General features: G+C 43.9%; 1 protein-coding gene across 3 annotated transcripts; it reads left to right on the top strand.

Annotated features, from left to right (window-relative positions):
- The first annotated feature begins 3241 nt into the window (after positions 1 to 3241).
- Positions 3242 to 27211, top strand: atp7a (ATPase copper transporting alpha). 3 transcript variants are annotated; one of them, XM_010897258.4, is made up of 21 exons: positions 3246 to 3553; positions 4694 to 4831; positions 7407 to 7926; positions 9027 to 9812; positions 10009 to 10233; positions 13831 to 13994; positions 14169 to 14330; positions 14506 to 14582; positions 14809 to 15031; positions 15305 to 15538; positions 17285 to 17504; positions 18209 to 18363; positions 18548 to 18682; positions 19298 to 19492; positions 19799 to 19981; positions 20186 to 20411; positions 20633 to 20779; positions 21534 to 21676; positions 21835 to 22038; positions 25004 to 25224; positions 25459 to 27211. In XM_010897258.4, exons 2-21 carry the CDS (start codon positions 4712 to 4714, stop codon positions 25727 to 25729), a joined length of 4611 nt encoding a protein of 1536 aa, XP_010895560.2. In that variant the 5' UTR covers positions 3246 to 3553; positions 4694 to 4711; the 3' UTR covers positions 25730 to 27211. The 3 variants fall into 3 exon arrangements, with proteins under 3 accessions (XP_019901611.2, XP_010895560.2, XP_010895568.2); XM_010897266.4 differs by lacking the exon at positions 3246 to 3553 and adding an exon at positions 4246 to 4404; XM_020046052.2 differs by lacking the exons at positions 21534 to 21676; positions 21835 to 22038; positions 25004 to 25224; positions 25459 to 27211 and adding an exon at positions 20917 to 21522 and having other exon boundaries at positions 3242 to 3553.
- Positions 27212 to 27757: the final 546 nt, after the last annotated feature.

Raw genomic sequence — 27757 nt, 5'->3', positions numbered from 1 at the left:
CGATTGTGGGTATTCTGGACAAGGGGCACCTTGAAGCTCCTCTTTCCAAACTCTTTCCAAGAGTCATTTGATTAAATATTTGTAATATACTGTAAGTGTAGGTTAGTTGTTTATTTGCATAATAAATACGTATATAAGTATTATTATATTATTATATGATACTTATAACAACAATGCTAAACCACACAGTAATGTGACAGTTTCAATCTAGTGTGATAGTAACACAAAATGGCGGGGAAGGTGTCTGTTTAGCACCAGAATAAACCATGTCTGTCAACTGTGTCAGTGGACTTTCTTGTTTGTTTTTTGGATAAATAATGTACTAATGTAGGGTATGGAAGTCCTGAATCTTAAGCCTGTCCTGCCTAAACACGGCATACCTCAAAATAACAAGAAACAATGGCAAACTTGTTCTTTTTTAATTAAAATCCCCTTAAAATATGTCTTAAATACGTATTTGAAGTTACCTTCAAATACATCCCCAAGTAATCATCTCTGAACCATCTTTTATAGTGACCTAACCTCAGAGTAGATCGGTGGGGGATTGTCATAGTTAATTTATTGGGCAGGCAGTGACTCCCAGAGCAAAGCCACCATCTTCCTGGCACCACAGGTTGCTATATTGTAGACTGCGCGAACCTGCAGGGATCAGCTCGTGAACATGTAGCAGGAGAAAACACGTCTGTTTTATTCCATTGTGTGGCGGGCGAATGCAATTACATTCCCAGTTCAAAGTGACGGTACATACATAGCCCCCAGGAGTAGCCCAGCAGTGCACATTGCACTCCAAATCTAGGTCAGTGTGTCAAAATTGCTGAGAGCTGTGGTACAGATAAAATAAGTTACCAATGTATTTTGATGTGGCATGTCATGGGTCCATGTGAAAATAAATTCCTTTAAGTCCATGCAGGGTCATAGCTAACACAGGGAAAGGTAGGTATGATTCCATGGGGTCCATGGCTTGGTAGGGCCCACAGATCATAATAATCTCAATGACATCTATACGTGAGGGGGCCCCAGGCATATATCTTTTCAAGAGGCCCAGAATTTCTGAGTGCATTGTTCAGATCGAAAGTATGTATATTTTTCCATGGCTTCTTAAGGCTTATGTGAAATTAATTAGTATATGTGTCATACTTTAGGAATCACAAATTATATATAGCATGGTGGAAGGCTTACAGCTTTCAAAGAAAACATTGTGGAATTTGAATAGACAATAGAATAATGGCCATTGTCTATTCAAAGTCCGAAAATAAAGACCCGCCCTTATACACAGAATCTGGACGAGAACAATGCACATGTCATATGTCACAAGATAACTTGCTGGACTTCTAAACAAAACATTATAGCTTGAATGCCAGGCTGAAGACGCTTTGTTGAATGGTTTCTATTTGTAAACCTGCTTTATTAGTCCAACAGACGCTAAAAGCCTTGGCTCGGCAAAAGACATGTTCATCGTGAACTCTTATCTGTTGAATTCGAAAGGAATCATAGGCTACACTTACCTTAATGTTTTGGCCGATCCCTAACTACTTTTGACGTAATTAACATGTATGTAAACGTATGTAACGTTTCGCAACTAGTCAATTACTAACTTAGTTCATATCTAGCTATTTAGTTTAGGTCATAGACTAGGTTCAGATTATGGATTTTGTGTCTATTGCATTATAATTCCAGAGGTGGCTTTTGTTATTATAAACTGGTTACTAAGGTAATTAGTAGGCTGTAGGAAAAATATATTTAATCTTGGTCATTTAATTAAAAACTTGTATTTATCTAGCAACACCCCGAACACCCCTACGTTCGGCGGTTATGGTAAGTTATTGAGGGTCAGACGTGAGGTTCAGACGTATTCAAAATGTACTTGGAATGAATAGGAAGAAAGAAGTACATAGAAAACCCAACGTTATTCCAATTGAAATGAACCCTCAAGTTCATCACGTGCTGGCGACGTCACCTCCGGAGCAATTCTGCTCCCAGTGATCAGCTCTCTTGTTCTTACCCACTGAGCAATGGACGTCCCGCAACGTTGAAATTTGATTGAATTCTAGTACGCGATGACACTACTTCTTTACGTTGAGATTGTACTGAAATCTAGTCGCCCGTCATGGCCCTATTTTTGGCGTTCTATTAAACCACTGAAAATGGGTAATTAGAAATGGGAGTTTACTATGTTTCACTGAAACCTTAATGGAAAATGCACATCTATACATCCACTTAACATCCACTATACTTAATACTTGTACATTTTTCTCTGACACTGCTTTGCAAAGTCTGCTATAAAGACATGTTCAGTTGCTATGTACACACATCGGGAACCTCATTGCTGCTATCTCTGCATTTCAGTTGCACATGCACCTTCAATTAGTATTTTCTAATTTGCCATTTACTTGCATTTCCCTTCATTGCACAGCTACATCCGACTTAACACAAATTATACTTAATACTTGTAAATACTTCCACAGCTGTAAATGTCCTGCCCTCTTTTATTTACACTTCTGGTTGGACGCTAACTGTATTTTATTGTACTGTAATTGTACAGTTCACTTAAAATTAAGTTGAATCTAATCTATTTGAGATTAATCTGTTTACATTACAAAAATAAAATGATGAAAATCGTTTTATGTTGTTGTAACAGAGAAAACAATTTTCCAAGACGCACGGCAGGTCACACTCTTGGGATGGTAGTGTAATGGGTAAATATCATAAAGGCAACACCTTTATATGTCTATCAATATCCCCACCCATATTCCACACCACATAGGGCTACTTTAGGCCTACCTCATACCACACCGCAATTCATCCCTTTAACTAAAACATAAGCTATTTTGCAAAACAAATGGAGCATCCAGCATGACAGTAGCAGACAATCTAAATGCAAATTTAGACATTTCCGCAATAGCTGAAACTTTCTTCAAACTAAATCCGTATTATATCAGTAAGTCTTACGACAGTAACATCAGGATAGCCTATTTATGTCTTTATGGCACAAACGTGGTACCACTTGTTGACTATATTGGACTAGTACTAGCATGGTGATCACAGAAAGAAGAATGTCTTACTCATTTATTTGATGTTGGACTTCAATTAGTATTGTCAACTTTCATTTAAGCCGGAGAACTCAACGTTGAATCAACTTTGTACTTAAACGTCTTTTCAACGTTGAATTACAGTCAAAATGTTCACTGGGCCAGGCATGCGCATATCCACCGCGGTTTAAACCTTGTGGATAGTCGGCATGAAACAGCGCACAGGGTGGCAAGTTCGAAGTCCTGGCAAATGAAATATGAAAGTCATTATTGATTCAAATTAAACAAAGGATATCAGTATTTTATTTTACAGCACTTGTCACAGCGGCAACGACGCGTAACGTTTTTCTGGAGAGTATAACGACTGACACGAGACTGCTTACCTGTTAGTAAGCTAGCGTCACGTAGCAAGTCAGGCAGTCCAACTTTTTCCCCCACTGACATAACGTTACAAATATCGTTTTTGCCACGTCAATATCCTCCTCATCTTCCATGTTTTACAAGGATATATTTCTGTGTAAAAGGTAAATATCTAAACATTGTATTGAAAATATCTGTCGTTTGGTGATAGCTTGCGAGCTAGGTAGCTTCAGTCGTTTGTTTTTGTTCTTGATTCTGAAGCTGTCAAAATAAGCCTGATATATAGCTAGCTCGCCAATGTTATGGATGTGTTCTAATTGTTGTCATTACGAAAAAATACACTCCCTGTTTGCTTCTGTGTGGTACGCAAGTTATTAAACCAATTATTTTTCTATTGCATTGAAGCTTATACGTATCCAGTAGGCTTATGATATGACGTGCATAGCTAACAAAGGCAGGATGCCCCCCCCCCCCAGTTTGTTTTGCTAGAATGTCCTGCGGTCTGTGAATGATATTACGATATATCTAGCCAGTCCTAACGGGTATCTCATTTATGTTCACAATCAGTCCTGTGGACACTTATAATTAGCATACTAATATTAAAGTTAGCTTACCTATTGTGTTTAGGACCCTGTCATGGAAAATTACATTAATTAACGTCATTACTACAAACATGATGTTTGTAATTCCAAGTAACATAAGAGAACTGGTCCTTCTTCTAGCAAAATCATGTCTACTTGGTCTAAATGATGTGGCCAGTAGTTCCTACGTGTCTTCTATGACGGCAAGACAGTTATCTCCTCCCCTAGAACTGCACACTCACTCGATTGTTTTTGAGCTGAGCAACACTAGCATCTCTTCGACTTGTTGTAGCTTTATCCATCCGTGTGATTTTGAAAGTAGTTGTTCTGGTAGATCTTATGTTTGGTCTGGTATTTAGTATAACTGTAGTCTACATTCATCCTCAAAATTACAGTACAGATATAATTTGGAAAAAATATATCAAAGTTTGTTGGTAAGTTAATGATCTAGCAGTATACATCTGGATCAGATTTGTTTGCCTGCCGCTTTGATTGTTGAGGTTTTGTGATGTTAAGAAGTCACTGAAAAAGGTAACTGTAACTGTATCACAAAAGAATCCTAATCTTGGATTGTATGACAGCATTTTGCCATTTTCGCTTATTTGTGTAGTGCTGTGAGAAACAAACAATATGCCCTGACTGTGATCTCCGAACTAGTCTATAATCTGATGTTGTTCTTTGCTTTCTGGAATGTGAAATATTTTTTTCCCCCCTGGGTCTCAGACTGAGGAAGGATTCGCCATGACTCTGAAAGCCAAACTGAGCTCAGTATGTCTGGGTGTGGAGGGGATGACCTGTGGCTCATGTGTCCAGTCGATTGAGCAGCGAATCAGAAGTCTCCCGGGAGTAATTCACATTAAGGTGAGTCCCATACAAATGTTAAGCTGGTTTCCCTGAGTTGCCAGTGAAAAGGCATTTTAGCCCAGACTTTATCCGGTTCTGTATAACAGGTGTATAATATATTTTTATCTATAGGCCCAGTAGGCATAGGTGTTATTACACATCAGACAACTGCTTTGAGTTGATCAATTCAATTTGCATGTCTGCATTTCCGCCGCTTACACCAATGCAGAAATGTCTGTGGTTTTTGGAAGATACAAATAAACTTGTTGTGAAACTAGCTAGGATTGGGAAAGCTACATTAACACTGAGTGTATGTGTCACTTTCCATTTATCTCGTACCTGCTCGATTTGTATTCCATTTCTCTAAGGTCACTCAATATCCCATAACGTGTATTTAGTCCCAGCCTCCAGCTCTCCTCTGAGGTCGTGATATGGCATTGTATTCCCCAAAAGCACCCTATTCCCTTTATAGTGGAATACTTTGGACCAGAGCCTTATGACGGTTTTTAATAGTTATTTTAAGGCAATAGGATGCCATTTAGGACACAGACATTGTCCAACTGGAGATTAACAATTTTTTATTATAGGTCCAAGCCCCAAATGCACTAAATGGGGCCCCACCTTCCTTTCTCTCTCTGCCCTTCTCTCCCATTCTGTCTCTCTCTCTCTCTCTCTGTTTTTCCCCCTTAGGCACTGGTCAAATGAGGAGATAATGTAATAGTGTTCTTCCTGACAGTCCACTGGCCTTTACAGGGCTTTGTCATTGGTCATTGACGGTCGATAACTGGCTGGAGGTTAGCAGACGGAGAATGGGAAATGTCATTAGTGTCTCAAAGGAACTGGGACATATGCTGTTATAAAGAACAGTCAGTACTACATAGCCTTCCTTTAAGTGGGACTGGGAAGATTTGTTTCATGAGGGTGGCAGTTTTCTTTGGTCACACCATAGTTTAAAACACCAGGAAAACAGGACAGTCTGTATCTTTTACTCTTGCCACCCCCCACCACACACACACTCTTTCTCTCAGTGGAAAAAGTCCAGACAATTTACTACCTGGGGTTTTTTAATTTCGTTTGGTCAGTGCAGAGTGATCAGGTGATAATGTCAGTGAATCACAAGTTGTGTGCATGTGAGCACGTGTGTGTAAGAGAGCAATTCATTCATTGTTAACTACTGAAACTAGCTTTTAACTGCTCAAACTAGCTGTGAGGCCAGTCCTCTCATCAGTAAAGGCAAATGTTTTAGTATACCTGAGATCTCTGTTCTGTTGGAATCCATTGCAAAATGTTTGGTCTGCTGAGGATTTTGTCTAGTAACCAAACGGAAGTAATATGGCAGAATCTTTACTAGGGTCTATAGTGTTCCTTGGTCTGGAAAAACTTCACATCCTAGATATCCTGTTTATAGTTATAACTGCTTTTTACAATGGCAATTGTACATGTGGGATTAACTGTTGCCATTACATAGTTTTAACAGACATAATTCCTCTTTAGTTTTAAGACCTAATTATTGAAACTAGAGAACAAAGTAAAATATTTTAGTGCATGTATTTACTGTGTTTTTGAAAATTACTCAGACCCCTTTGCTTTCTCCACATTTTGCTGTTTTATTTGTATATTTTTGTCTTTGACATTGATTTAAAAAAAGAAAAAGGATAATTGCCATCAATCTACACAACACCCCATAATGACAAAGGGAGGTGACCAACCAATAACCAAACGGCCATGCTAACAGAGTGTCTATGCAGAAATGGGCGAGCCTGCCAGAAGGGAAACCATCTCTGTAGCACTGTATCAGTTGGCCCTTTATGGTGGAGTGACTAGACAGAAGCCACTCCTGAGTAAAGGCATATTACATGATACTTGATGAACTCCGAGACCATGAGGAAAATATTCTAATCTCATGAGATCAAATTAAACTAATAGGCCAGAATGCCATGGACTACATCTGGCAAAAACAGGGCATCGTTTATTACCTGGTTCAACCATCCCTACGCCGAAGAATAATGGTTGGTGCATCTTGCTGTGGGGATGCTTCTCAGTGGCAGGTGATGGGAGACTGATCAGGATTGAAGGAAGGATGAACAGAGCAAAATGCAGAGATCCTTGAAGAAAACCTTTTCCAGAGTGCACAGAACCATGTTTCTACACAACAGTGACCACGAAGCACACAGCCAAAACAATGCTGGAGTGGCTTTGCTACAAGTCTGAATGGCCTGGAGTGGCCCAGTGAAAGCCTTTGAAATAAACTTTGATGAGCATCTCTATAAGACCTGATCTTCACAGTTCACCCACTAAATACTTATGTACATTAAATATTTCAGATTTGTATTATTAACAAATTATCAGAAATATCTTCGTGTTTTTGCTTTCTCATTATGGGATATTGTGTGTGGATTGATGAAAAACAAACATTTTTGTAATCATTTATAAATGAAGTTCATAAGACAAGAAAATGTGAATTGGTAAATTCTGATAGTGGGAGCCGCCTGATATCAGCTCCCCATTTCATTGGAATTACACTGTCATTTATGTTGTTAAACCATGTGAAAGGTTTTAAGTTTTGTTTAACATACAGTACCTCCTCTTCCAGGTATCTCTGGAGCTCAAGAATGCCAGCATCATCTACGACAACAGCCATCACACTCCAGAGTCTCTGGCGGAGGCCATTGAGGACATGGGGTTTGACTCTATCACCTCAGACTCCACCACAACCTCAGCTGTCTCCACAGACACCCATCTTTTCCCCTTCCCAGCCCTTCTCACTCACGATGCCCAACAGGAGGCTATCGCCAGGCTAGCTCAGCTCCCGGGGGTCATGGAGGTCCTGGAGAAACATGACCAGAGGGGGTTGTCAGTTACGTTCATCCCTGGCCTGATTGGGTCACCACAGCTGGCCGAGGTGGTTAGTAGCTTGACCCTCCTCCCAGAGGTCCCCACATCCAGCGTCGCAGGTGAAACCACAGTGCCAGCCACTGTGACAGTGTCCGACCCAGCCAACTCCTCCCAGCCCCAACTGGTGAAGGTGCGCATCGAGGGCATGGTCTGTCTGTCCTGCACCACCACCATCGAAGGAAAGATCAACAAACTCAAAGGGGTTGAGAAGATCAAAGGTGATTGGGTTTAAACTGATCAATTTGGCCGACCACCCTTTTAAATATCAGTTGACTTATCACAATGATAAATTGAACAGTGCATTTATACCATTGTTTTACACTGAGGGGTAAGAACGCTCAATCTTTTAAACTGAATTGAGTTGGCTGATGTTTAGAAAAAAACAACTTTAGCGGGTGAATTAATTGATGTATTTGTTTGTATCGGCCCCTGTTGGAATTAGATCCACAACTGTGACAGGCACTGCGTCTTGCCTTAGAGATCAGGTATTTACCAAATTACACTGATTGATCCAGGGAGGGCTGCCTATGTTTACTGTGACTTATCAGTCCCCTCTAATTTAAAAACAGAGGAGACAGCCGCCAAGTCCGGTTTTGCTGTAAATTCTTGGTGATTGTTAATGAGAATGTTGTGAAATGCCTGTAGAATGAAGGTACAGTAATCACTGAAGCGCTCCAGGCACAATGTTGAACCATCTGAAAGCACCGTGGGACCCAAACTGTTGGTGACAGCATGCCCCAACAACAACTGACAGCATGCCCCAACAAAAACTGACAGCATGCCCCAACAACAACTGACAGCATGCCCCAACAACAACTGACAGCTTCTCAACAACATCTCATCTAAATCGGATAGATATAACTTCACTGTGGTCTGGTGATCACACACACAATAGCAGTAATAGGACCATAATGCACATGAAATTAGACACATATTGTTTCTTACTGGTTAAGGCAAAATGTGCACTTAAAATGTCACGTGTGCATCAGGTTTTTTTTAAACCCAGAGAACAAAACCACCCGTGAGTCAACAATAAGTGGTTTGTTGTTGGTGTCAGTTATATCTTATCTGTCATCCCAGCTCTACTAATATAATAATATATTAGTCACCAGATTCTTCAGATGCCACCGGAGCTATGTGCATTTAGTGTCATAATGGATTTCAAATAAACAGGGCGGCGTGTTCTTGTCAGGTCATCAGAATTTGAACATGACTCAATGGGAAATTCCCATGTTCTTAATTAACTGAACCTGTGAATCTTGTTCATGTGCCATATTCCCATGGTGCTCTTAACATTCTCTTGTTCCATTCCTCCCAGTGGTTCTCGACTCCCAGGAGGCCACAGTGCTCTACCTGCCCTACCTCATCAGCATCGACGAGATCATTGCCCAGATCGCCAAGGCTGGCTTTAAGGCCACACCCAAGTCCAAACCCCGCCCCCTCAAGTTGTCCGTCAGCGAGATGGAGCGCTTGTTAAGCCCTGCCCCCTCAACGCCGCCCCTGGCGGACTCGTCTACCGAGGAGTCGGAGACGTCCATGGACTTGGCCCAGACGACCCTGAGGGTGACCGGCATGCACTGCCACTCCTGTGTGGTCAACATACAGGATAACATCTCCAAGCTGGCTGGAGTGACCTCTGTGGAGGTGTCGTTGGAGAAGGAGAGCGCCTCCGTCCACTACGACCCGAGGGTGATGACTCCGACCGGGCTTCAGCGGGCCATTGAGGCTCTACCGCCAGGGTCGTTTAAAACCCAGCCCTGGCACTCCCCCTCTGGAGGTCGTAGTCTTCCACCCACAACCGCCTCCACCACGCTCATACCCTCGCTATCGCCGCCGCAGCCATCGCCCCAGGCCGGCCACTCTGCACTCCAGCCCTGCTACAACCAGCCCCTGTCGGCCGTGGCCTTGATCCACATTGAGGGGATGACGTGCGGGTCCTGTGTCCAATCCATTGAGGGTATGCTCTCACAGCGAAAAGGGGTGCGATCAGCCAAAGTGTCCCTGGCCAGTCACAGTGGGACGTTTGAGTACGACCCTCTCCTTACCCAACCCCACGAGCTCAGGGAAGCCATAGAAGATATGGGATTTGACGCCTTCCTGCCTGGTAAGTTCAACTGAGCTACACGGTACTGTGCATTCTGAAGCCATACTCCCATAGGTATATCTGTAGCATAAAGGACTATCGGTTTATGAAGAACAACAGTACCGTCACAGAACAACAGTTGGGGACTAGCCTTGGGAAGTGGAAGGAGAAAGTATGAAAATGGGTGTGAAACTGATCATCAATATTGTCTTTCTAGAAACAAATTCCCTTGTGACCGCACCAGTTAAGAGTGTCAACTCGACCACCTCCCTCGCCGTTTCAACTGCCTCTGTCAAGGACCTGGACAGTGACCCGGAGAGGGGTTCAGCCAAGAGCGGAAGGGGGGGCCAAAACACCCCTGCTAAATGCTTCATCCAAATTGGTGGAATGACCTGTGCGTCCTGTGTGGCCAACATTGAGAGGAACCTCAAGAATGAACACGGTGAGTTGGGATTCGTAACAGTTGCATGATGGGAATTATGGTTTGGCCTTATCTTCTATTAGTTCACACTGTTATAGAGCATGCGAATGGTCTTAAACAGTTGAACACCATGTCAGTTTCAAGGTTTACGACAGCGGATTTGAAGTAACTGTCCTTTTGAAGAAAGTATCTAGGACAATACAAAGGATGTGGACTTTTACCTAGTCAGGATACATGTTCTGTAAACCCCTGGCCTTTAGTCAAGGCATTTGCTCACTTTCAGATCTTGTTGTAGTAGTCCATTTAGTATCAGTTCTGTTTTGGTAGGTAAATACAATTGATGGGTCTGATATGCAGGCTAACAAAAGTATTTTCGAATAGCCACAGCATAATTGTTATATATTGTCAAAAGGTATTTTATTAATTTTTTGTTTTGGCTCTTAACTCTATATTTGAAGTGATCCAATGACTCGATATTACTGAATATTTACTAAATAATGATCATCATTTATAAAGTTACACAAACATCAAGCCACCACAATAAAAATGTTTTGGTCTGAGTGTGAGGTATTTATGCCACTGCAAAGTTCTCACATCATTATTCATAGTTCATATTGTGTAACGTCTAAACTTTCACCCAACATTTGGAAATCCGGGGCTGCTGATTCAGCTTTTCTCCGTGTTACTCAGGAGCTGAAGCCTCTGTGCATTTGTAAATTACATTCAGTCTATAGCTTCAACTTCTATATGGATGATGTTTCAACACTTAAAGTAGAAAATGAACTATAACATGCTAAAACCCAACATATCCCTTTAACATGTTCAGTAAATGAGGCTGAATGAATTGTTTTGCTGCCAGAAAAAGGTTTTTGCTAGCTCGTTTTACCATTGTATAGTGCAGTTAATAGAGTCATTGCTAGCTTGGATTTTAAAAAAATGCAGTTTGCCCCTCTAAGATTTCACTGCTTAAAATGTCCACTGCTGACTATGTGGTGTGGTGTGCATGCGTGCGTCTTGCTTCTGTTTGATACTCGTCCTCAGTAACTGTATTGACTACTGGTTTGTGTCATGTTTATTTTTGCTATAGCCTTCTATTACCAGTATTGTGTAAATTTGTCCCTAAAGAGTTACTCTGGGTTCAACGAGTCGCACAGGGATAAATGTACTGCTCTTTCTCTTGTATTACAGAAACGTAATCTGAAAGTAGTTTTTGTAATTGGTGAACAAAAGAAAATCAGACCGATTAATCCCCTTGGCTGACACTAAAAGTAAATGTCAAGCCCTGATCGTGCAGATGACAGTTTGTTTTGCCACACTGGTACAAAAACTACATTAAGTCCCCATTTGCTTTTGCCAGAGCAGCAGACCGGTTCCTTCTGGGGTCCATCACCCTTCCCCCTAGAAAATATGTCAGAAACAAAACTCTTATCGACAACCTTGAAAATACAGCAGGCATTCTGTATTTGTCTTCTATTCAATATGCTTCCTCAGTGACTTGCAAATGTAACCAACTGGTATGTGTCATGTTTATTTATGAAATAGCCTTCTGTTACATGTAGCAACAGACACGTTGTACCACACATCCAAGTGTATAGTCCTTGACTACATGAAAACAAAGATGTCTGGTCACCACTGTACATTCCAGGCTGAAGGAGGGCCAAGAGTTAGCAGTAGATACATTTAACAAAAAAAGCTGCGCCCATACTCTGTAGCTGATCAGTATTTGGGAATACCCTTTTAATTATAACTGACAGTCTGCACTTCAACATCACTGTTGTAGTATCATTTCAAATCCCAATTGCTGGAGTACAGAACCAAAACAATAAATAGAACAGGTTCTCTATGTAAACACAGCCATAGTGCCCTGATTGTCAGTCAGAGGAAAGGGTCAGTTAGTCTGTTCCCCAATGTAAACACCAGCTGACAGTGAAGTACTGATTGAGAAATAACTCATTTAATAACTGCTCAAAAAAATGAAGGGAACATCACAATTATCACAGTATAACACCAAGTCAATTAACCTTCAGGGATATCAATCTATCCAGTCAGGAAGCATAAGCGATTGTGAATCAATGTCACCTTTTTTGGTGCAAATGAAAGTGACAACAGGTGCACTGGAGAGGCAACAGCAAGACAACCCCCAAAAAGGGAATGTGGTGACCACAGACAATTACTCTCTCCTTATCCTTCCTGACTGATTAGTCTCTAGTTTTGAAGTACCTGCAGCCCATTCAGGTTGCTCAGGCAGTCCAGCTCCTCCAGGATGGCACATCCATACGTGCCTTCGCAATAAGGCTTGCTGTCTCTCCCAGTACAGTCTCAAGAGCATGGAGGAGATACCAGGAGACGTACTGCTACACGAGAGCTGGACAGGGCCGTAAAAGGACATAAATCCAGCAGCAGGACTGGTATCTGCTCCTTTGTGTGAGGAGGAACAGGAGGAGCACTGCCAGAGCCCTGCAGAATGACACCCAGCGGGCAACTCGTCTGCATGTTTCTGACCATACTGTGAGAAACGGACTCCATGAGCTGTGCTCACCGCCCAGCACCTTGCAGCTCGATTGGCATTCGCCAGAGAACACCAGAATTGGCAGGTCTGCCATTGGCGCACTGTTCTCTTCACTGATGAGAGCTGGTTCACCCTGAGCACATGACAGAAGTAAGAGTCTGGAGACCCCGTGGTGAACGTTATGCTGCCTGCTACATCATCCAGCATGACCGGTTTGGCAGTGGGTCAGTGATAGTCTGGGGAGGAATATCCTTGGAGGGTCGCACAGACCTCCACGTGCTAGCCAACAGTACACTGATTGCTGTTAGGTACCGGGATGAAATCCTCAGGCCCATCGTCAGACATTACCCTGGTGCCCTGGGTTCCTCCTGGTGCTTACACAATGTGGTCAGTGTGTAGGCAGTTCCTGGATGATGAAGGCATTGATGCCATTGACTGGCCCTCACATTCCCCAGACCTGAATCCAATTCAGAGCCTCTGGGACGTCATGTATCGGTGCATCCAATACCGCCAAGTAGCGCAACAGACTGTCCAGGAGCTCACTGATACACCATCAGGAGCATGACCAGATGTTGTCGGGAGTGCATACAGACACGTGGGGACCAAACACACTACTGAGTCACATTATGAGTTGACATGATGAAATACTCACAAGTTGGAACAGCCTGTGATTTCAATTGTTTTCTTTGATTTTCGGTGTGAGTTTGAATCCAGCCCTCAATCGACTGGTGATTTTGGTTTCCACTGACCATTGTTATGTCATTTTGTTCTCAACGAATAACACAATGTAGAGTAAAGATTTTGATCTCTATTATATTTCCTACATCGAGACCCGATGTGTAATGTATGTGTTCTCTTACATTTTGTTGAGCAGTGTAGTTATGATCTGATCCATTTATAATTGCATTCTTGGATTGGACTTTGTTCTGATCTGGTTTTGGACTCTGAGTCTCTCCTTTCTTCTCTGTCTCAGTCATGTCTTGGCTCCTGATGTGTGCTGATCTTACCAATTATTTTATAGCGATTTACCAATGATAACCAGAGGCTGTCCATGGATAACAAGCCTAATGGCTCATTTGTTTAATGTAATCCTTTGTTCTCCTGTGCAGGTATCTACTCTGTGCTCGTGGCCCTGATGGCCAGCAAGGCTGAGGTGCGTTATAACCCAGAAGCAGTTGACCCTCTGAAGATCGCAGAGTATGTCAGAGAGCTCGGCTTCACCGCTTCTGTCATGGAGAACTGTGATGGTTCTGATGGAACCCTCGAGCTAGTGGTGTGTTCTAGCCTTCTCATTCTCATCACCAGACAGACTATAGTGTTGCAAGGTTTTTTCACGGGCTAATGTTATTTCTGCTGGTGTGTCCGCGGGTGCGCTAACTCTTCAGTAGGGAAATATCTCGGCGCTGCACCGCCTTAAATGGTCATTGTGTCCTGTCAATTCCTGCAGGTCAGAGGAATGACATGTGCCTCCTGCGTTCACAAAATCGAGTCCAGCCTGATGAAAGAGAAGGGTATTATGTATGCCTCTGTCGCCCTGGCAACCAACAAAGCCCATGTCAAGTATGACCCCGAGGTGACGGGGCCTCGAGACGTCATTAAACATATAGAGGTACTATCCCTGTAATATTAAGCTATCTTGTCTTTGTGTCGGTTGCCAGTTCAGTCCTTGGGTTTATTCACAGGTCACAACCCATCGACGCTTTTGGGAATGACACAGCCTACCTAGTAAAATTTGAGTTGGATTTGTGTTGTTATATGATCATGAAATCGGGTTTTCTTTGCAGAACCTTGGGTTTGACGCCTCTCTAGTGAAGAAAGATCACACTGGCAGTCACCTGGATCACAGTAGAGAGATCAGACAGTGAGTGCTGACTGTCTGTTTGTCTGACTTTCTCACCCTCTGGGTCTCTCTGAATCTCATTTTGTCGGTCTGTCTGCATCTATCTGTCCTGTTCTCTGTCAGTCTTTCTTTCTGTCTGTCTCACTCTCTGTCAGTCTGGGTGTCTCGTTCTGTCAGTCGGTCTGTCCCTGTCTATTCCTCACTACCTGTCTGTCTCCTCTCATCTCTCTCCCGTCTGTTCTACCAGATGGAGGAGGTCATTTCTGGTCAGCCTGTTCTTCTGTGTTCCGGTCATGGGTATGATGACCTACATGATCATAGTGGATCACCAGATCAGCACGTCTCACCACCACAACGCCACCACAGAGGACCGTGAACACTACCACTCCAACATGTTCCTGGAGAAACAGCTGCTCCCAGGCCTCAGCATCATGAACCTCATCTCCTTCCTGTTCTGTGTTCCCGTACAGGTGGGGTGTGACTGCAGGGGGCTGGATGGAGTGGGGGGAAGGGGTGGAGAGGGATTTAAGTGGGTGTTGTGAAAGAGCGTTCAGGTGACATTGTGTTGAACATACAGGACTGTTGAGTGGAATAGATACCAGCCCCTAAAGTAAAACCACAGTTATCTTCATATTACGCTGCACACTTTTTTTTTTTTGATAATTCTGCTGCGTGGAACACATTTTAGAAATGAAATCTAAAGTGAGTGTTTTCCCAGCTCTAATTCCCCATTCTCTGTTCAGTTTATTGGTGGTCGCTACTTCTACAGTCAGGCTTACAAGGCCCTGAAACACAAAACTGCCAACATGGACGTGCTGATTGTGTTGGCCACCTCCATAGCCTTCACCTACTCTGTGGTCATCCTCATGGTCGCCATGATAGAAAAGGCAAAGGTGAACCCCATCACCTTCTTCGACACGCCCCCCATGCTCTTTGTCTTCATCTCCCTGGGGCGCTGGCTGGAGCAGATCGCCAAGGTATGGCCTTACTGTATATGAGGTATGACCATATTAATCAATGTTTTCTTCATGCAGGTCTTCATACTGGCCGGCAATGTCATGTTTTTGTAAATGTTTTGCCGGATCGCGTAGGTGGAGCAGGCTGAGAAGAGCGAATGTCTCTTACTGACTGACTAACTGACTACCCATTGTTAAATAGCGGAGTATCATGTAGGTGACCGTGGTCCGATCCTCGCCACGGACCAGACAGATTAGGATTTGTTTAAGATGGACTAGAACTTCACTGGCTACACGCTTCAGTAGCTGCATTATATTAAACCCAAAGTAAAACTGTTGGTTATATTGTGATGGATAAACTGCACCGACAAGGATATTGCTCTCGATTTACATAGCGTAGTGGTTGGCTATTCAACTATCAGTGTTTTTTAAAGAAACAAACCAGCCATGGAGTCATTGAAGTCATTGTTTTCATTATATGTACTGTATAGCTAGGCTAAAACTTGGCTGGCTAGAAGCTTCAGTAGCTACATTATAGTAAACCTGAAGTAAAACTGTTTATGGTTATTTTGCGATGGACAAACTGCACCGACAACGAACACATTGCTCTCGATTTTGATTTACATAGCGTAGTTATGTGGAGTCATTTGAGTCTTGGTTTTCATTATAGGTCCTGTATTGTTATTAGCTAGCCATCTACTGTAATCTCTTTCTAATTGAATGTGTTGAATGTAGTAAAGCTGTTGTTGGTTTGGATGTTAACTAATGAAGGGGACTAGTTTTGAGATCTGTGGAGTTTTGACTAATTGGTTTGGCAGTACGTAAACAGACACCACATATCTACCTGTTTCACGTGCACCCACGCCTGTTGTTTAAAGACACATTAAACTGTGGATCGAATCCAGCCTGGGCAACAACGTTCTTCATATCGCAGGCTGGCAGAACTAGGCTTGCCTGTTTAATAATGAGTGTTGCATGTTGAATGTTGAAGATATTTTTTGGCAGTTTCATACCTGATTTGACAGGATAGTGTGGAGAGGTAGAGGGGTTTTCCTGAATGAGCAGTGGGCCGGATTTAAACCCATGCTTCACCAGTACATGTATGTCGAAGGCCGAGACGCAGCTACTCGCATTCAGTATTTTAAAAGTCCACTCAGCCGTGTGTCTCCTTTTATAGTTTTTTCTCTTTTTGCTTTACCCCTCTCTTCGAAAAATTACTTCACAGGCAAACATGGACAAAGTGTTTTCCCCTTGCTGTCACTCAATCAATTAAGTTCCACCTCCTCGCTGTTTGATTCTTTTTGCATGTTTTTTTATCGCAATCAAATTGCAAAACGTTGTCAAATAATTAAAATTGTATTCTTGGACCTGTTTCGCGGCCTTACTTTCCACCATTTACTGTGGTAACAGATTGCAGGTAACAAAAATATTTCCCATAGAACCTCTCCTGAAAAAAAAATTTCTTGCTTCCAGCAAGCTATGTTAAGGACAAAAAAAACGCTTGAGTTGCTTGTTTCATTTCCCCTAAAGTTGTAGCTAGTTGTGCTTCCTCTAGGTTAGAGGGAGTGTTATGAAACAAGTCTGTAGCCCTGCATGTTTCTGTGTGATTGCAGCTGACGAGGCCTTGGCTGGAGCTTAAGACCCGCAGCATAATATAGATTATCACTGTACTGTGGGTGGTGGCTGCTTCCCCCTGGTGGTGGAGTGTAGGAAGTGTAGTGCTAGTGGCTAATCATGCTACCAACACCTAACCAATCTAACCCCCAGAGTAAGACGTCGGAGGCCCTGTCCAAGCTGATGTCCCTGCAGGCCACTGAGGCGACGGTGGTCACTCTGAACAGTGACATGTCGGTGCTGAGTGAGGAGCAGGTGGACGTGGAGCTGGTCCAGAGGGGAGACGTGGTCCGGGTGGTCCCAGGGGGGAAGTTCCCCGTGGATGGGAGGGTCATCGAGGGACACAGCATGGCTGATGAGTCCCTCATAACAGGTGGGTGACAGCGCAGCATCAATGTCTGAGAATGCCAAATGTTTATTTTTATCTGGCATTTCTCTCATACGCTGTGGTACTGGATTATTTTATGTCTGTTTAACTGCAAAGGCAACTTACAGTCGAGGATTGCGTGCATTTACCTACGATTGATCCCAGGAATCGAACACTCTGGGAGCCACATGTTTGGTGCCGGTGTGTCAGGCTGTTGGGTGCCGGTGTGTCAGGCTGTTGGGTGCCGGTGTGTCAGGCTGTTGGGTGCCGGTGTGTCAGGCTGTTGGGTGCCGGTGTGTCAGGCTGTTGGGTGCCGGTGTGTCAGGCTGTTGGGTGCCGGTGTGTCAGGCTGTTGGGTGCCGGCGTGTCAGGCTGTTGGGTGCCGGCGTGTCAGGCTGTTGGGTGCCGGTGTGTCAGGCTGTTGGGTGCCGGTGTGTCAGGCTGTTGGGTGCCGGTGTGTCAGGCTGTTGGGTGCCGGTGTGTCAGGCTGTTGGGTGCCGGTGTGTCAGGCTGTTGGGTGCCGGTGTGTCAGGCTGTTGGGTGCCGGTGTGTCAGGCTGTTGGGTGCCGGTGTGTCAGGCTGTTGGGTGCCGGTGTGTCAGGCTGTTGGGTGCCGGTGTGTCAGGCTGTTGGGTGCCGGCGTGTCAGGCTGTTGGGTGCCGGTCTGTCAGCCTGGCTAATGTCTCACCTTGATGCGTTTTGTGTCTCCAGGAGAGGCCATGCCGGTGACTAAGAAGCCAGGCAGCTCTGTGATTGCTGGCTCCATCAACCAGAACGGCTCTCTGCTCATCAGTGCTACTCACGTGGGTCTGGACACCACCCTTTCCCAGATTGTCAAACTGGTGGAGGAGGCGCAGACATCCAAGGTGATGGGAATAATGACGCTCATAATACATTTGGGATTCAGTTGGATAGCTATATATGTTTACTGTCCACAATGTTTTGTCTGGCAAAGTATATTTTTCAGTGGCTCATTAATGAAAAAGCTTTAACTCAAAGCACTCTCTCTGATCTTTTGTTCACCTCTGACACTTGACCTCTTCCCTGCAGGCTCCCATTCAACAGTATGCTGATAAAATCAGTGGTTACTTTGTTCCGTTCATCGTTGCCATCTCTCTCCTTACTCTGTTTGCTTGGATACTAATTGGCTTTGTGGATTTCCCTCTGGTTGAGAAATACTTTCCTGTGAGTAGTCTTATTCTATTTATCAACTATATTTAAAAAACATTTTGGGAATATACTGTTGAAATGAATTATATTTAACCATTCATTCTTTAATAAAATAGCTTAGTTCTACTGTACACTTTAACTGTATAACCTTAAAAATATGTTTTAAATGACAGTTTCCTTTAGATTTTTGCATCCATAACTCTGTCTAGGAATTTCAGAGTTGTTAAACTTCTCCACAACCTCCTCTTAGCTTTGTACCACAACAGAGGCTGTGATCTACTCTTGTAGGTCAATTAAGAACTTGCTTCACATCAAGTATTTAATCTTCCCTTTGTTTCTCCTCTGTAAAGGCAGTATGGTAAGGCCCTACATGGGAAATCTGACTTTAATCTGTCCTCTTGGGAAACTGATCGATGGAAAGAAAATCAGCATTAAACTATTGAAGTGTAACCATGCACACTCCCTCTCTGTCTCCCTCTAAAGCACTATAATCTGAACTGACCCTGAAAACTGTCTCTGTCTCCCTCTACAGGGCTATGATGAGAACTGACCGTGCAAACTGTCTCTGTCTCCCTCTACAGGGCTATGATGAGAACTGACCGTGCAAACTGTCTCTGTCTCCCTCTACAGGGCTATGACAAGAGCATCTCTAAGGCAGAAGCAGTGATCAGGTTTGCTTTCCAGGCCTCCATCACAGTGCTGTGTATTGCCTGCCCCTGCTCTCTGGGCCTCGCGACCCCAACTGCAGTGATGGTGGGCACAGGGGTGGGGGCTCAGAATGGCATCCTCATCAAGGGAGGGGAACCCCTGGAGATGGCCCACAAGGTGAGGGATGATGGGGACACTAAACAAATGAGACAATGCAGACGAAGAGAGTGGTATGATAGTGATACTAATCTGTCGATAACAAGGATTGTTAGGATGTTTCAGTGATTTGACAAAATGGCTTCTGTAGAAACTCACAGTGGTATCCAATTTAAGTTATGAGTCATAGATTTATTCTTTGAATAGAGGTTTCTAAATTAACCTTGCTTTTTTTTTTTTTTTAAATGAAATGATGTTCCATCTTCCTAGATAACAGACTTTTCCAAAGAACTTCTCAGTCGAATGTCCCTGATTTTCCTTCTCTAGATCCAGATAGTCGTGTTTGACAAGACGGGCACCATTACATACGGAGCTCCCAAAGTCGTCCAGGTTAAGATTGTTGTGGAGGGGAACAGGATGCCTCGCTCCCGCCTGCTGGCCATCGTAGGAACTGCTGAGAACAACAGCGAACACCCACTGGGGGCCGCCATTACCAAGTACTGCAAACAGGTACGTCTGATCCCTGACACCAAAACCTCGTCAGTATCACATAACCACAGTACGTAGAGCATGGTGCTACTGTCCTGTTCTCAACTTCTGTCCACCCCCCATGAAACATTTTAGTGGCACAGAGAAGGAGAGTGTTGTTTCAGTAAACCAGGCCGTGTGTTTCTCTGTTGTGTGTGTGTGTGTGTGTGTGTGTGTGTGTGTTAGGAGCTGGGTACAGATTCTCTTGGTACCTGTACAGACTTCCAGGCCGTGCCAGGCTGCGGTATCAGATGCCAGGTCAGTAACACAGAGAACCTGCTCAGACAGCACCAGGGGGACAGCGACAGTGAAGACAACAACCAGAGAAACGGGATTCTGGTCCAGATCAGTGACTCCAGGAGCTCCTGCGGACCCGGATCTCACCCTCTCATCATGGACCCTCAGCCCCTCAGTACGTACTGGGAAGTCCCGGCTAGTCTTGTCTACCTCTTCTCTAAACGCTCAGTCTGTTCCCAACTTTAAACCGAGAGATCTGAAGAGAGGAGACATTTTACCCTAACGTACCACAGCACCTGGTAACCACGGGTCAGCCGCGTTCTGTAGTTGACCACGGGTGAGTGTGTGAGAGCGTCTCGCTAACCGGTCTCCCCGTGTCCCCTGGTGCGCGTGAAGGTCTGGTGCAGACTGCCTCCTACGTGGTGCTGATAGGCAACAGGGAGTGGATGAGGAGGAACGCTCTGCAGATCAAACCTGAGGTAGACGAGGCCATGACCGAACACGAACGCAGGGGACGCACCGCTGTGCTGGTGGCGGTCGACAGTGAGTACCGTGTGCAAGCGAGAGTGCGCGTGTGCGTGCATGCTCGCATGTGTATGCAGAGGCCACAGATGTGCTGGTGGCTGGCTGGGTATTCAGACTGGCTGCCAATTCCTTATTGATCTCATCCGTACCTCTAGGCACTAATCTGAAAAGATTGAATGGGAATAGCTCAGACTCCCTGTTCCAATGTCAACACCAGCCTAGCGTACGCAGTGTATTGGCTCACTGCATTGTAAATGGGCTTCTACTATGGACGTTGGGACTGCATCTCAGGAATTACCAACTGTTGGGATGGAGTTTGTGTTTCTCCCCGCCATGTCTCTTCTCTCTCTCTTTTTCTCCGTCAACTAAATTCAAATTATGTAATTTCTTGGTATGACGTAACTATGTACATACTACCGAAGCCTACTCTGGGAATATGTATTAGGTATAATATAGTGTCATTAAAGTAATAATAATCAAGAGTGTAAACGGGACAGTCGGTGAACAGTAATAAATCCTTCTACTGGTCAGGCTGTGCTCAGCCAGTCTTCTACTCAAGGCTTTTCTAAGGTTTTGATCAGTAACCATGGTCAAATTGTTTTCCACAGTGTGCCGCTGATTTAGTGCCAGATAACACTGCATTTTGCTTTGTTGTTTGGTTCTTTCTGATTGATTGGATGTTCTGGTCAATGCTTTAATGTGTTAGTAGAACAGATTTGTGATGCCCCGGGACCCATTGGATGAATGGACTCTAATTCGTCTGTCTCTGTAGGCCTCCTGTGTGCCATGATAGCCATAGCAGACACGGTGAAGCCCGAGGCTGAGTTGGCCGTTCACACCCTTCAGGCCATGGGGCTGGAGGTAATTCTGATGACAGGAGACAACAGCAAGACCGCTCGGGCCATCGCTGCCCAGGTGAGAGTAACTTGGTTTACCCACAATCCCACTAGTCCAGGGTGGTACTCTGGTTGCCACTAGGGGTTAGTCTACTTCAATTGCAAAGTGTAAACTTAGGACAGATGATTTTATTGGGTCTGCCCCTGACTGTGTCTCCCCCGCCCTCCGCCTTGCAGGTAGGCATCAGGAAGGTGTTTGCGGAGGTGCTGCCCAGCCACAAGGTGGCGAAAGTGGAGCAGCTACAGCTGGCGGGGAAGAGGGTGGCCATGGTCGGTGACGGGGTCAACGACTCGCCTGCTCTAGCCATGGCAGACGTTGGCATCGCCATAGGAACCGGCACCGACGTGGCCATAGAGGCAGCTGATGTGGTGCTGATCAGGGTGAGGAGAAGAGGCTGTCTGTATGAGAATAGTACCATGCTAAAATGTTCAGAAGGATAGTGCCTATGGAAAATATTCAGACCCTTTCACATTCTGTTGTATTATAGACAGTTGATAGTTGATGAAAAATATTTATCCTGTCATCAATCTACACACAATACTACGGAAGAGGATTAGTGCCGAACAATAATAAAAAAATAAAACCATCTCGACATTAAAGTCATTATAATGCGAGATTAAACTTGTAAAATGTCGAGAAAAAAAGTCAAAATACGATCTTGAGAATAAACTCATTAAATATCGAGAATAAAAGTCTAAATTAAATGCAGAGAATAACGCATTTGATCAGTGTGCATTGCATAGCCTATACTGATAGAGGACATGGCAGAGTTGGAACAATTAGTCAAGCTATATTACAGACTTTCTTTCAGTAACAAAGAAATACTATCAACTTTAGCTAATTATGACAGAATTATAATTAGCATACGAATCTTAAAGAGAATTTGCAAGCGGCTAGTTTTTTTCGAAGAAAAAATCTGTCCAATTTGCGCGATGTACTCGCTTTTGTCCAACATGAATTGACAACCAGTGGACAAATGCAAGGTTATCGCTGGCTTCACCTACGCAAGTTTCATAGAGGTTTCGTGGTTTCCCAGGATACCATAAAATGGATTATTAAACTTTATTCTTGATATTTAATGAGTTTATTCTCAAGATTGTATTTCAACTTTTTTCTGAAAATGTAACGAGTTTAATCTCGCATTATAAAGACTTTAATCTCGAGATGGTTAATTTTTTTTTATTATTGCTTGGCACTAATCCTCTTCCGTACAATACCCCAAAATGACAAAGTGAAAACTTTTTATAAATGGTCCCCAATTTATTGAAAATGTCAAACTCAAAAGTCTTGTGTAGATAGGTACTCCATTAATTGGAGTTTAGTTAATTGGACATGATTTAGGAAGGCACAATCCTATCTTAGTGGTGAGAGCTTCACAGTGCTTGTCAGGGAAAAATAAGCTATGAAGTCAAAGGAAATCTTTGTAGACCTTCAACATAGAATTGTGTCAAGGCATAGAAGTTTCTAGAAACACAGAGAAATTGAAGAAGTTTGAAATTACTAAGATTCTTCCTAGACCTGGCCTTCCGGTCAAATTAAGTAACCAGCACATAAGGGCCTTGGTCAGGGAGGTGACCAAGACCCCAGTGGCAACTTTAGATTTTCTCTGCAGATGTGACAACAAGCCAAAAGGACAACCATCTCTTAACCACTCCATTTATCAGGCCTTTATGGTAAAGTAGCTAAACAGAAATCACTCTTTGTTAAATGCATAAGACATGCCACTTGAGGAAAAAGTTTGGTCTGATGAGATCATATTCAAACTCCATCCATCCATTTTCTTCTGTTTATCCGGGGCCGGGTCGCGGGGGCAGCAGTCTAAGCAGATATGCCCAGACATCCCTCTCCCTAGACACTTCCTCCAGCTCTTCCGGGGGGACACCGAGGCGTTCCCAGGCCAGCCGGGAGACATAGTCCCTCCAGCGTGTCTTAGGTCTTCCCCGGGGTCTCCTCCCGGTGGGACGGGCCCGGAACACCTTCCCAGGAAGGTGTTCAGGGGGCATCCGGAACAGATGCCCAAGCCACCTCAGCTGACCCCTCTCGATGTGGAGGAGCAGCGGCTCTACTCTGAGCTCCTCCCGGGTGACTGAGATTTTCACCCTATCTCTAAGGGATCGCCCAGCCACCCTGCGGAGAAAGCTCATTTCGGCCGCCTGTATCCGGGATCTTGTCCTTTCGGTCATGACCCAAAGCTCATGACCATAGGTGAGAGTAGGAACGTAGATTGACCGGTAAATCGAGAGCTTCGCCTTGCGACAGACCAATACATCGACCGCATTACTGCAGAAGCTGCACCAATCCGTCTGTCAATCTCCCGTTCCATCCTTTCCTCACTCGTGAACAGGACCCCTAGATACTTAAACTCCTCCACTTGAGGCAGGCACTCTCCACCAACCTGAAGTGGGCAAGCCACCCTTTTCCGACTGAGGACCATGGCCTCGGATTTGGAGGTACTGATTTTCATCCCCACCGGTGAACGAGAGGGTTGTTTCCCTGCGCATATTCAAACTATTAAGCATAAATACTAAATCCTGGGTCTGTTAAAACAAGGTAATGTTTTTCACCAGGTTAATACCATCCCTATTGTGAAATACAGTGGTGAGAGCATCATGCTATGGGGATGCTACTCAGAAGCAGGGACGGACTAGGAGACTAGTCTGGATTGAGGGAAGGATGAATGGATAAAAATACAGAGGTCCTTAAATAAACCCTGATCCAGAGTGCACAGGACCTCAGACCAGGTAGAACATTTCAGTTTGAGCACCACAACAACCCGATGTTTACAGCCAAGACAACAACCTGATGTGTTCAGCCAAGACAACAACCTGATGTGTTCAGCCAAGACAACAACCTGATGTGTTCAGCCAAGACAACAACCTGATGTGTTCAGCCAAGACAACACTGGAGTGTCTTCGGGACAAGTCTGTGAGTCCTTGAGGGGCCCAGACAAAGACCGAACTTCTGTGGGGAGACCTGAAGATTGCAGTTCACTGACGCTCCGCATCCAGTCTGACAGAGATTGAGAGGATCTACAAATGAGAATGGAAGAAACTTCCCAAATCCATGATTGATGCCAAAAAAGTTATCAATTAAGTCTAATACAACTAGGTGTGGAGAAAGTGAAGGGGTCTGAATGTTTTCCAAAGGCACTGTATGCCCAGCTATCTGAGAATATCTACATATTAAAATGTTTGGATAAAAGAAACAATTTAGCGGTTGTTGGTACTGTATCCCTGAAAACCAGATGCATTGGATTGATGCTGAGGGTGTGGTGTATAAATATATATATATTTTCTCCCTCCCCTATATTTTTCTCTCCTCTCTGTATATCCCCACTGTCCACAGAATGACCTGTTGGACGTGGTGGGGAGTATCGACCTGTCAAAGAAGACTGTCAAGAGAATCAGGATCAACTTTGTGTTTGCTCTCATTTATAACCTGGTCGGGATCCCCATCGCTGCAGGCGTGTTCATGCCCTTTGGTCTGGTCCTCCAGCCCTGGATGGGTTCTGCAGCCATGGCCCTGTCTTCTGTCTCTGTGGTGCTCTCTTCCCTCCTGCTCAAATGGTACGTTACCAGACTGGGTCAATTTCCCACCCAGTTCTGTGGTATTAGGCTGTCTAGAAATGTCTGTTTTGCCTAACTATTGGCAAACAATCAGATCAGATTGGTCATTTGCCGGTATTAGCGTAGCATAGCGTTCTCCTTTCCACACTCTCCTTGCTGTTAGACAAAAACTTGCACTAAAATGCCAACATCTTTTTATGTTTCTGTACACATCTAACTCATTTTTCTTTGTAGTTACACTAAGCCCAGCCCGGAGCTGCTGGATTCTCGGCTGGGCAAGCAGAAGACAGCCAGCCTATCAGACGTTAGCGTCCACATCGGCATGGGCGAGCTCCGCCGGCCTTCTCCCAAGCTAAGCCTTTTAGACCGTGTCGTCAACTTCAGCCGCGCCTCTATCAACTCCCTCCGCTCCGACAAGCACTCCCTCCATAGCCTGGCCTTCAGTGAACCTGACAAACACTCGCTACTGGTGGGGGAGTCCCAGTGTGAGGAGGAGTTTGTTTGAGGCTAGGCTAAGCTGTGATAACCGTGGTATGCTTGACTATGCTAACATATGCAAGCAAAGGCTACACTAAGCGGGTAACGTTTTCCTATCCATGTACACGAGTGCCTTCAAGGTGGTATCTCTTGACTTGAAAGTACTTTTGTGTGGCCCCAGACCCTCTTGACTCCGTGTCCACTCCACTTGATGCCTGCGAGGGATCCATGTTCACTCCAATGCCCCCAAGTGTCTTTTGTTAAAGGTCAGTTGTACTCTCAGTGAATGGACACTGACTTAAAAATAACTCTTGACACGCTTTGTCCAGGGGGTGAAAAGTATCGGCAAAAAGACCATGCGTGTCAGCCGCTAGGACTTAGACAGTGCCTTCGCATACTTACAATGGAGGTTTGCGGAGGCAGCTTTTGACACCAACCATTGACGTCTATCCAAAGACTGAAGTGGTGCCCCATGTAAAAGTGAAAATAATGTAACTGAATCTTCTCAAACATATTTTTCCTTTTAAGAAGTGTAATAATGCTGTTGGATATTATTATTATATGAGAGTATTTATATTAGCCTTATTTAAAAACAAATATCACTTTTTCGTATATGTACTTTATATATTTTTCCTTTGCAATCAAGGACTTTTCTGGATATACCAACGTCATTTTTTCCAACATAAACATTTGTTTTCTGGATTCCATAACAGGAATATATATATATCAATATATAGGAATATATATGTCATCAATCAATTCAGTACTTACAATATGAAGAATGAACCTTTAGGATCCCGAACTACAGAACACTCAAGGAACAATTTGTACCAGTTAATGTTACTTAAGTGCCAGTTGCAGACTCAGTCCAGCACATTCCAAAGAGGGCACCTGAATGGGCGAAGAATGTTCACAGTGATAAAGAACACTGATTCAGACACTATTTTGCTGAAGTGGTCCAGGTGCTGCCTATACAATCACAGACAGACTGCTGTAGCAGTGCTGGTCCAGGATCAGGCCTGTCCTGTCCATATCTTGATATCTACCGGGCAAAACTGATTCTAGAACACCAATCCAAGACTAACGAGACTATGTTTTGAAAATCTGCCTAAGACACTGATGGACAACTCTGCTTGAACAATATTTATTTACTGAAATTCCAACATGTCATACAACAGTTCTGTTTTTTTTCTCTCCCACTTTTGTCAGATTGACTCTTCCGAAAGAGATTTGATGTTAAAAGATATTGTGTGATTGGTTGGAGAAAATAATATCAAAATTGGGCTACCGTTGTAAACACAGAATAAGACAGCCAATTGTCTGTGATGGAATGTGAGCGTTCTTCACTGTGAATGAAGCAAAACATGTTACATGAGAGAAATTATATATTGATATTGTTTGACACGGATTGTTTCTACCTTGTAGTTTACTTTGTCAGTTATGGTATAATGATAGGTAGAGCCCGATCGATTTATCGGTTGACCAATAAAATAAGCCAAAATCGACCTTTCACAGATGTATTTGTATCGGCATTTATCCCACCAACAAAGCACCGATATTGTCAGGCCCGGTGCCACGCTGGGGGTGGGGGTTCAAAAAGGTAGAAACTTGTGCCCCCCAGTTCTGTTTCCCCATATACACAGCAGATGGTGTATGAATTAGACCTAGTCTGGTCATCACAATCACACATCAGGATCAGCTTTACATGCATATACACTAGTGATTAGATACGCCCCCTCATTTATAAAAAAAAATTATGCCCCCTCAGGCATCTCATCCAGCCCGCCGGGCCTGGATATTGTTCGCATGGAGTGAACAAATGCGTCTGCTCATTTACAGAGGTTCTTTTATATTGTTTGGTGGTTGCCTAAAGACTGCACTCTACAAGCTGTTAGTGAACATAATTCAGCTCTAAAAGTTATAAGGTCTGAAAGAGTAGGCATGGTGGTTTGAATGTGAGTAGCTCGCCACAGCCAGTGCATCTGAAGTAAAGCTTAAAGTACACTTGTTTCCCAAGAAAGGAGCCATATCAAAATCAAATGCACACATTGTTAGC

The sequence above is a fragment of the Esox lucius genome, chromosome 4, assembly GCF_011004845.1.
Source record: "Esox lucius isolate fEsoLuc1 chromosome 4, fEsoLuc1.pri, whole genome shotgun sequence".
Taxonomy (NCBI): domain Eukaryota; kingdom Metazoa; phylum Chordata; class Actinopteri; order Esociformes; family Esocidae; genus Esox; species Esox lucius.
The sequence above is the reverse complement of the archived record's forward strand: the minus strand, read 5'-3'. Positions and strand labels throughout refer to the sequence as shown.

Excerpts from the sequence above, each read along its gene's own strand:
- atp7a (XM_010897258.4), top strand. The coding sequence starts at position 4,712 with ATGACTCTGAAAGCCAAACTGAGCTCAGTATGTCTGGGTGTGGAGGGG. Across the intron at positions 10,234-13,830 it reads GAACCTCAAGAATGAACACG|GTATCTACTCTGTGCTCGTG; the intron begins GTGAGTTGGGAT and ends TCTCCTGTGCAG. Across the intron at positions 21,677-21,834 it reads CTCGGGCCATCGCTGCCCAG|GTAGGCATCAGGAAGGTGTT; the intron begins GTGAGAGTAACT and ends TCCGCCTTGCAG.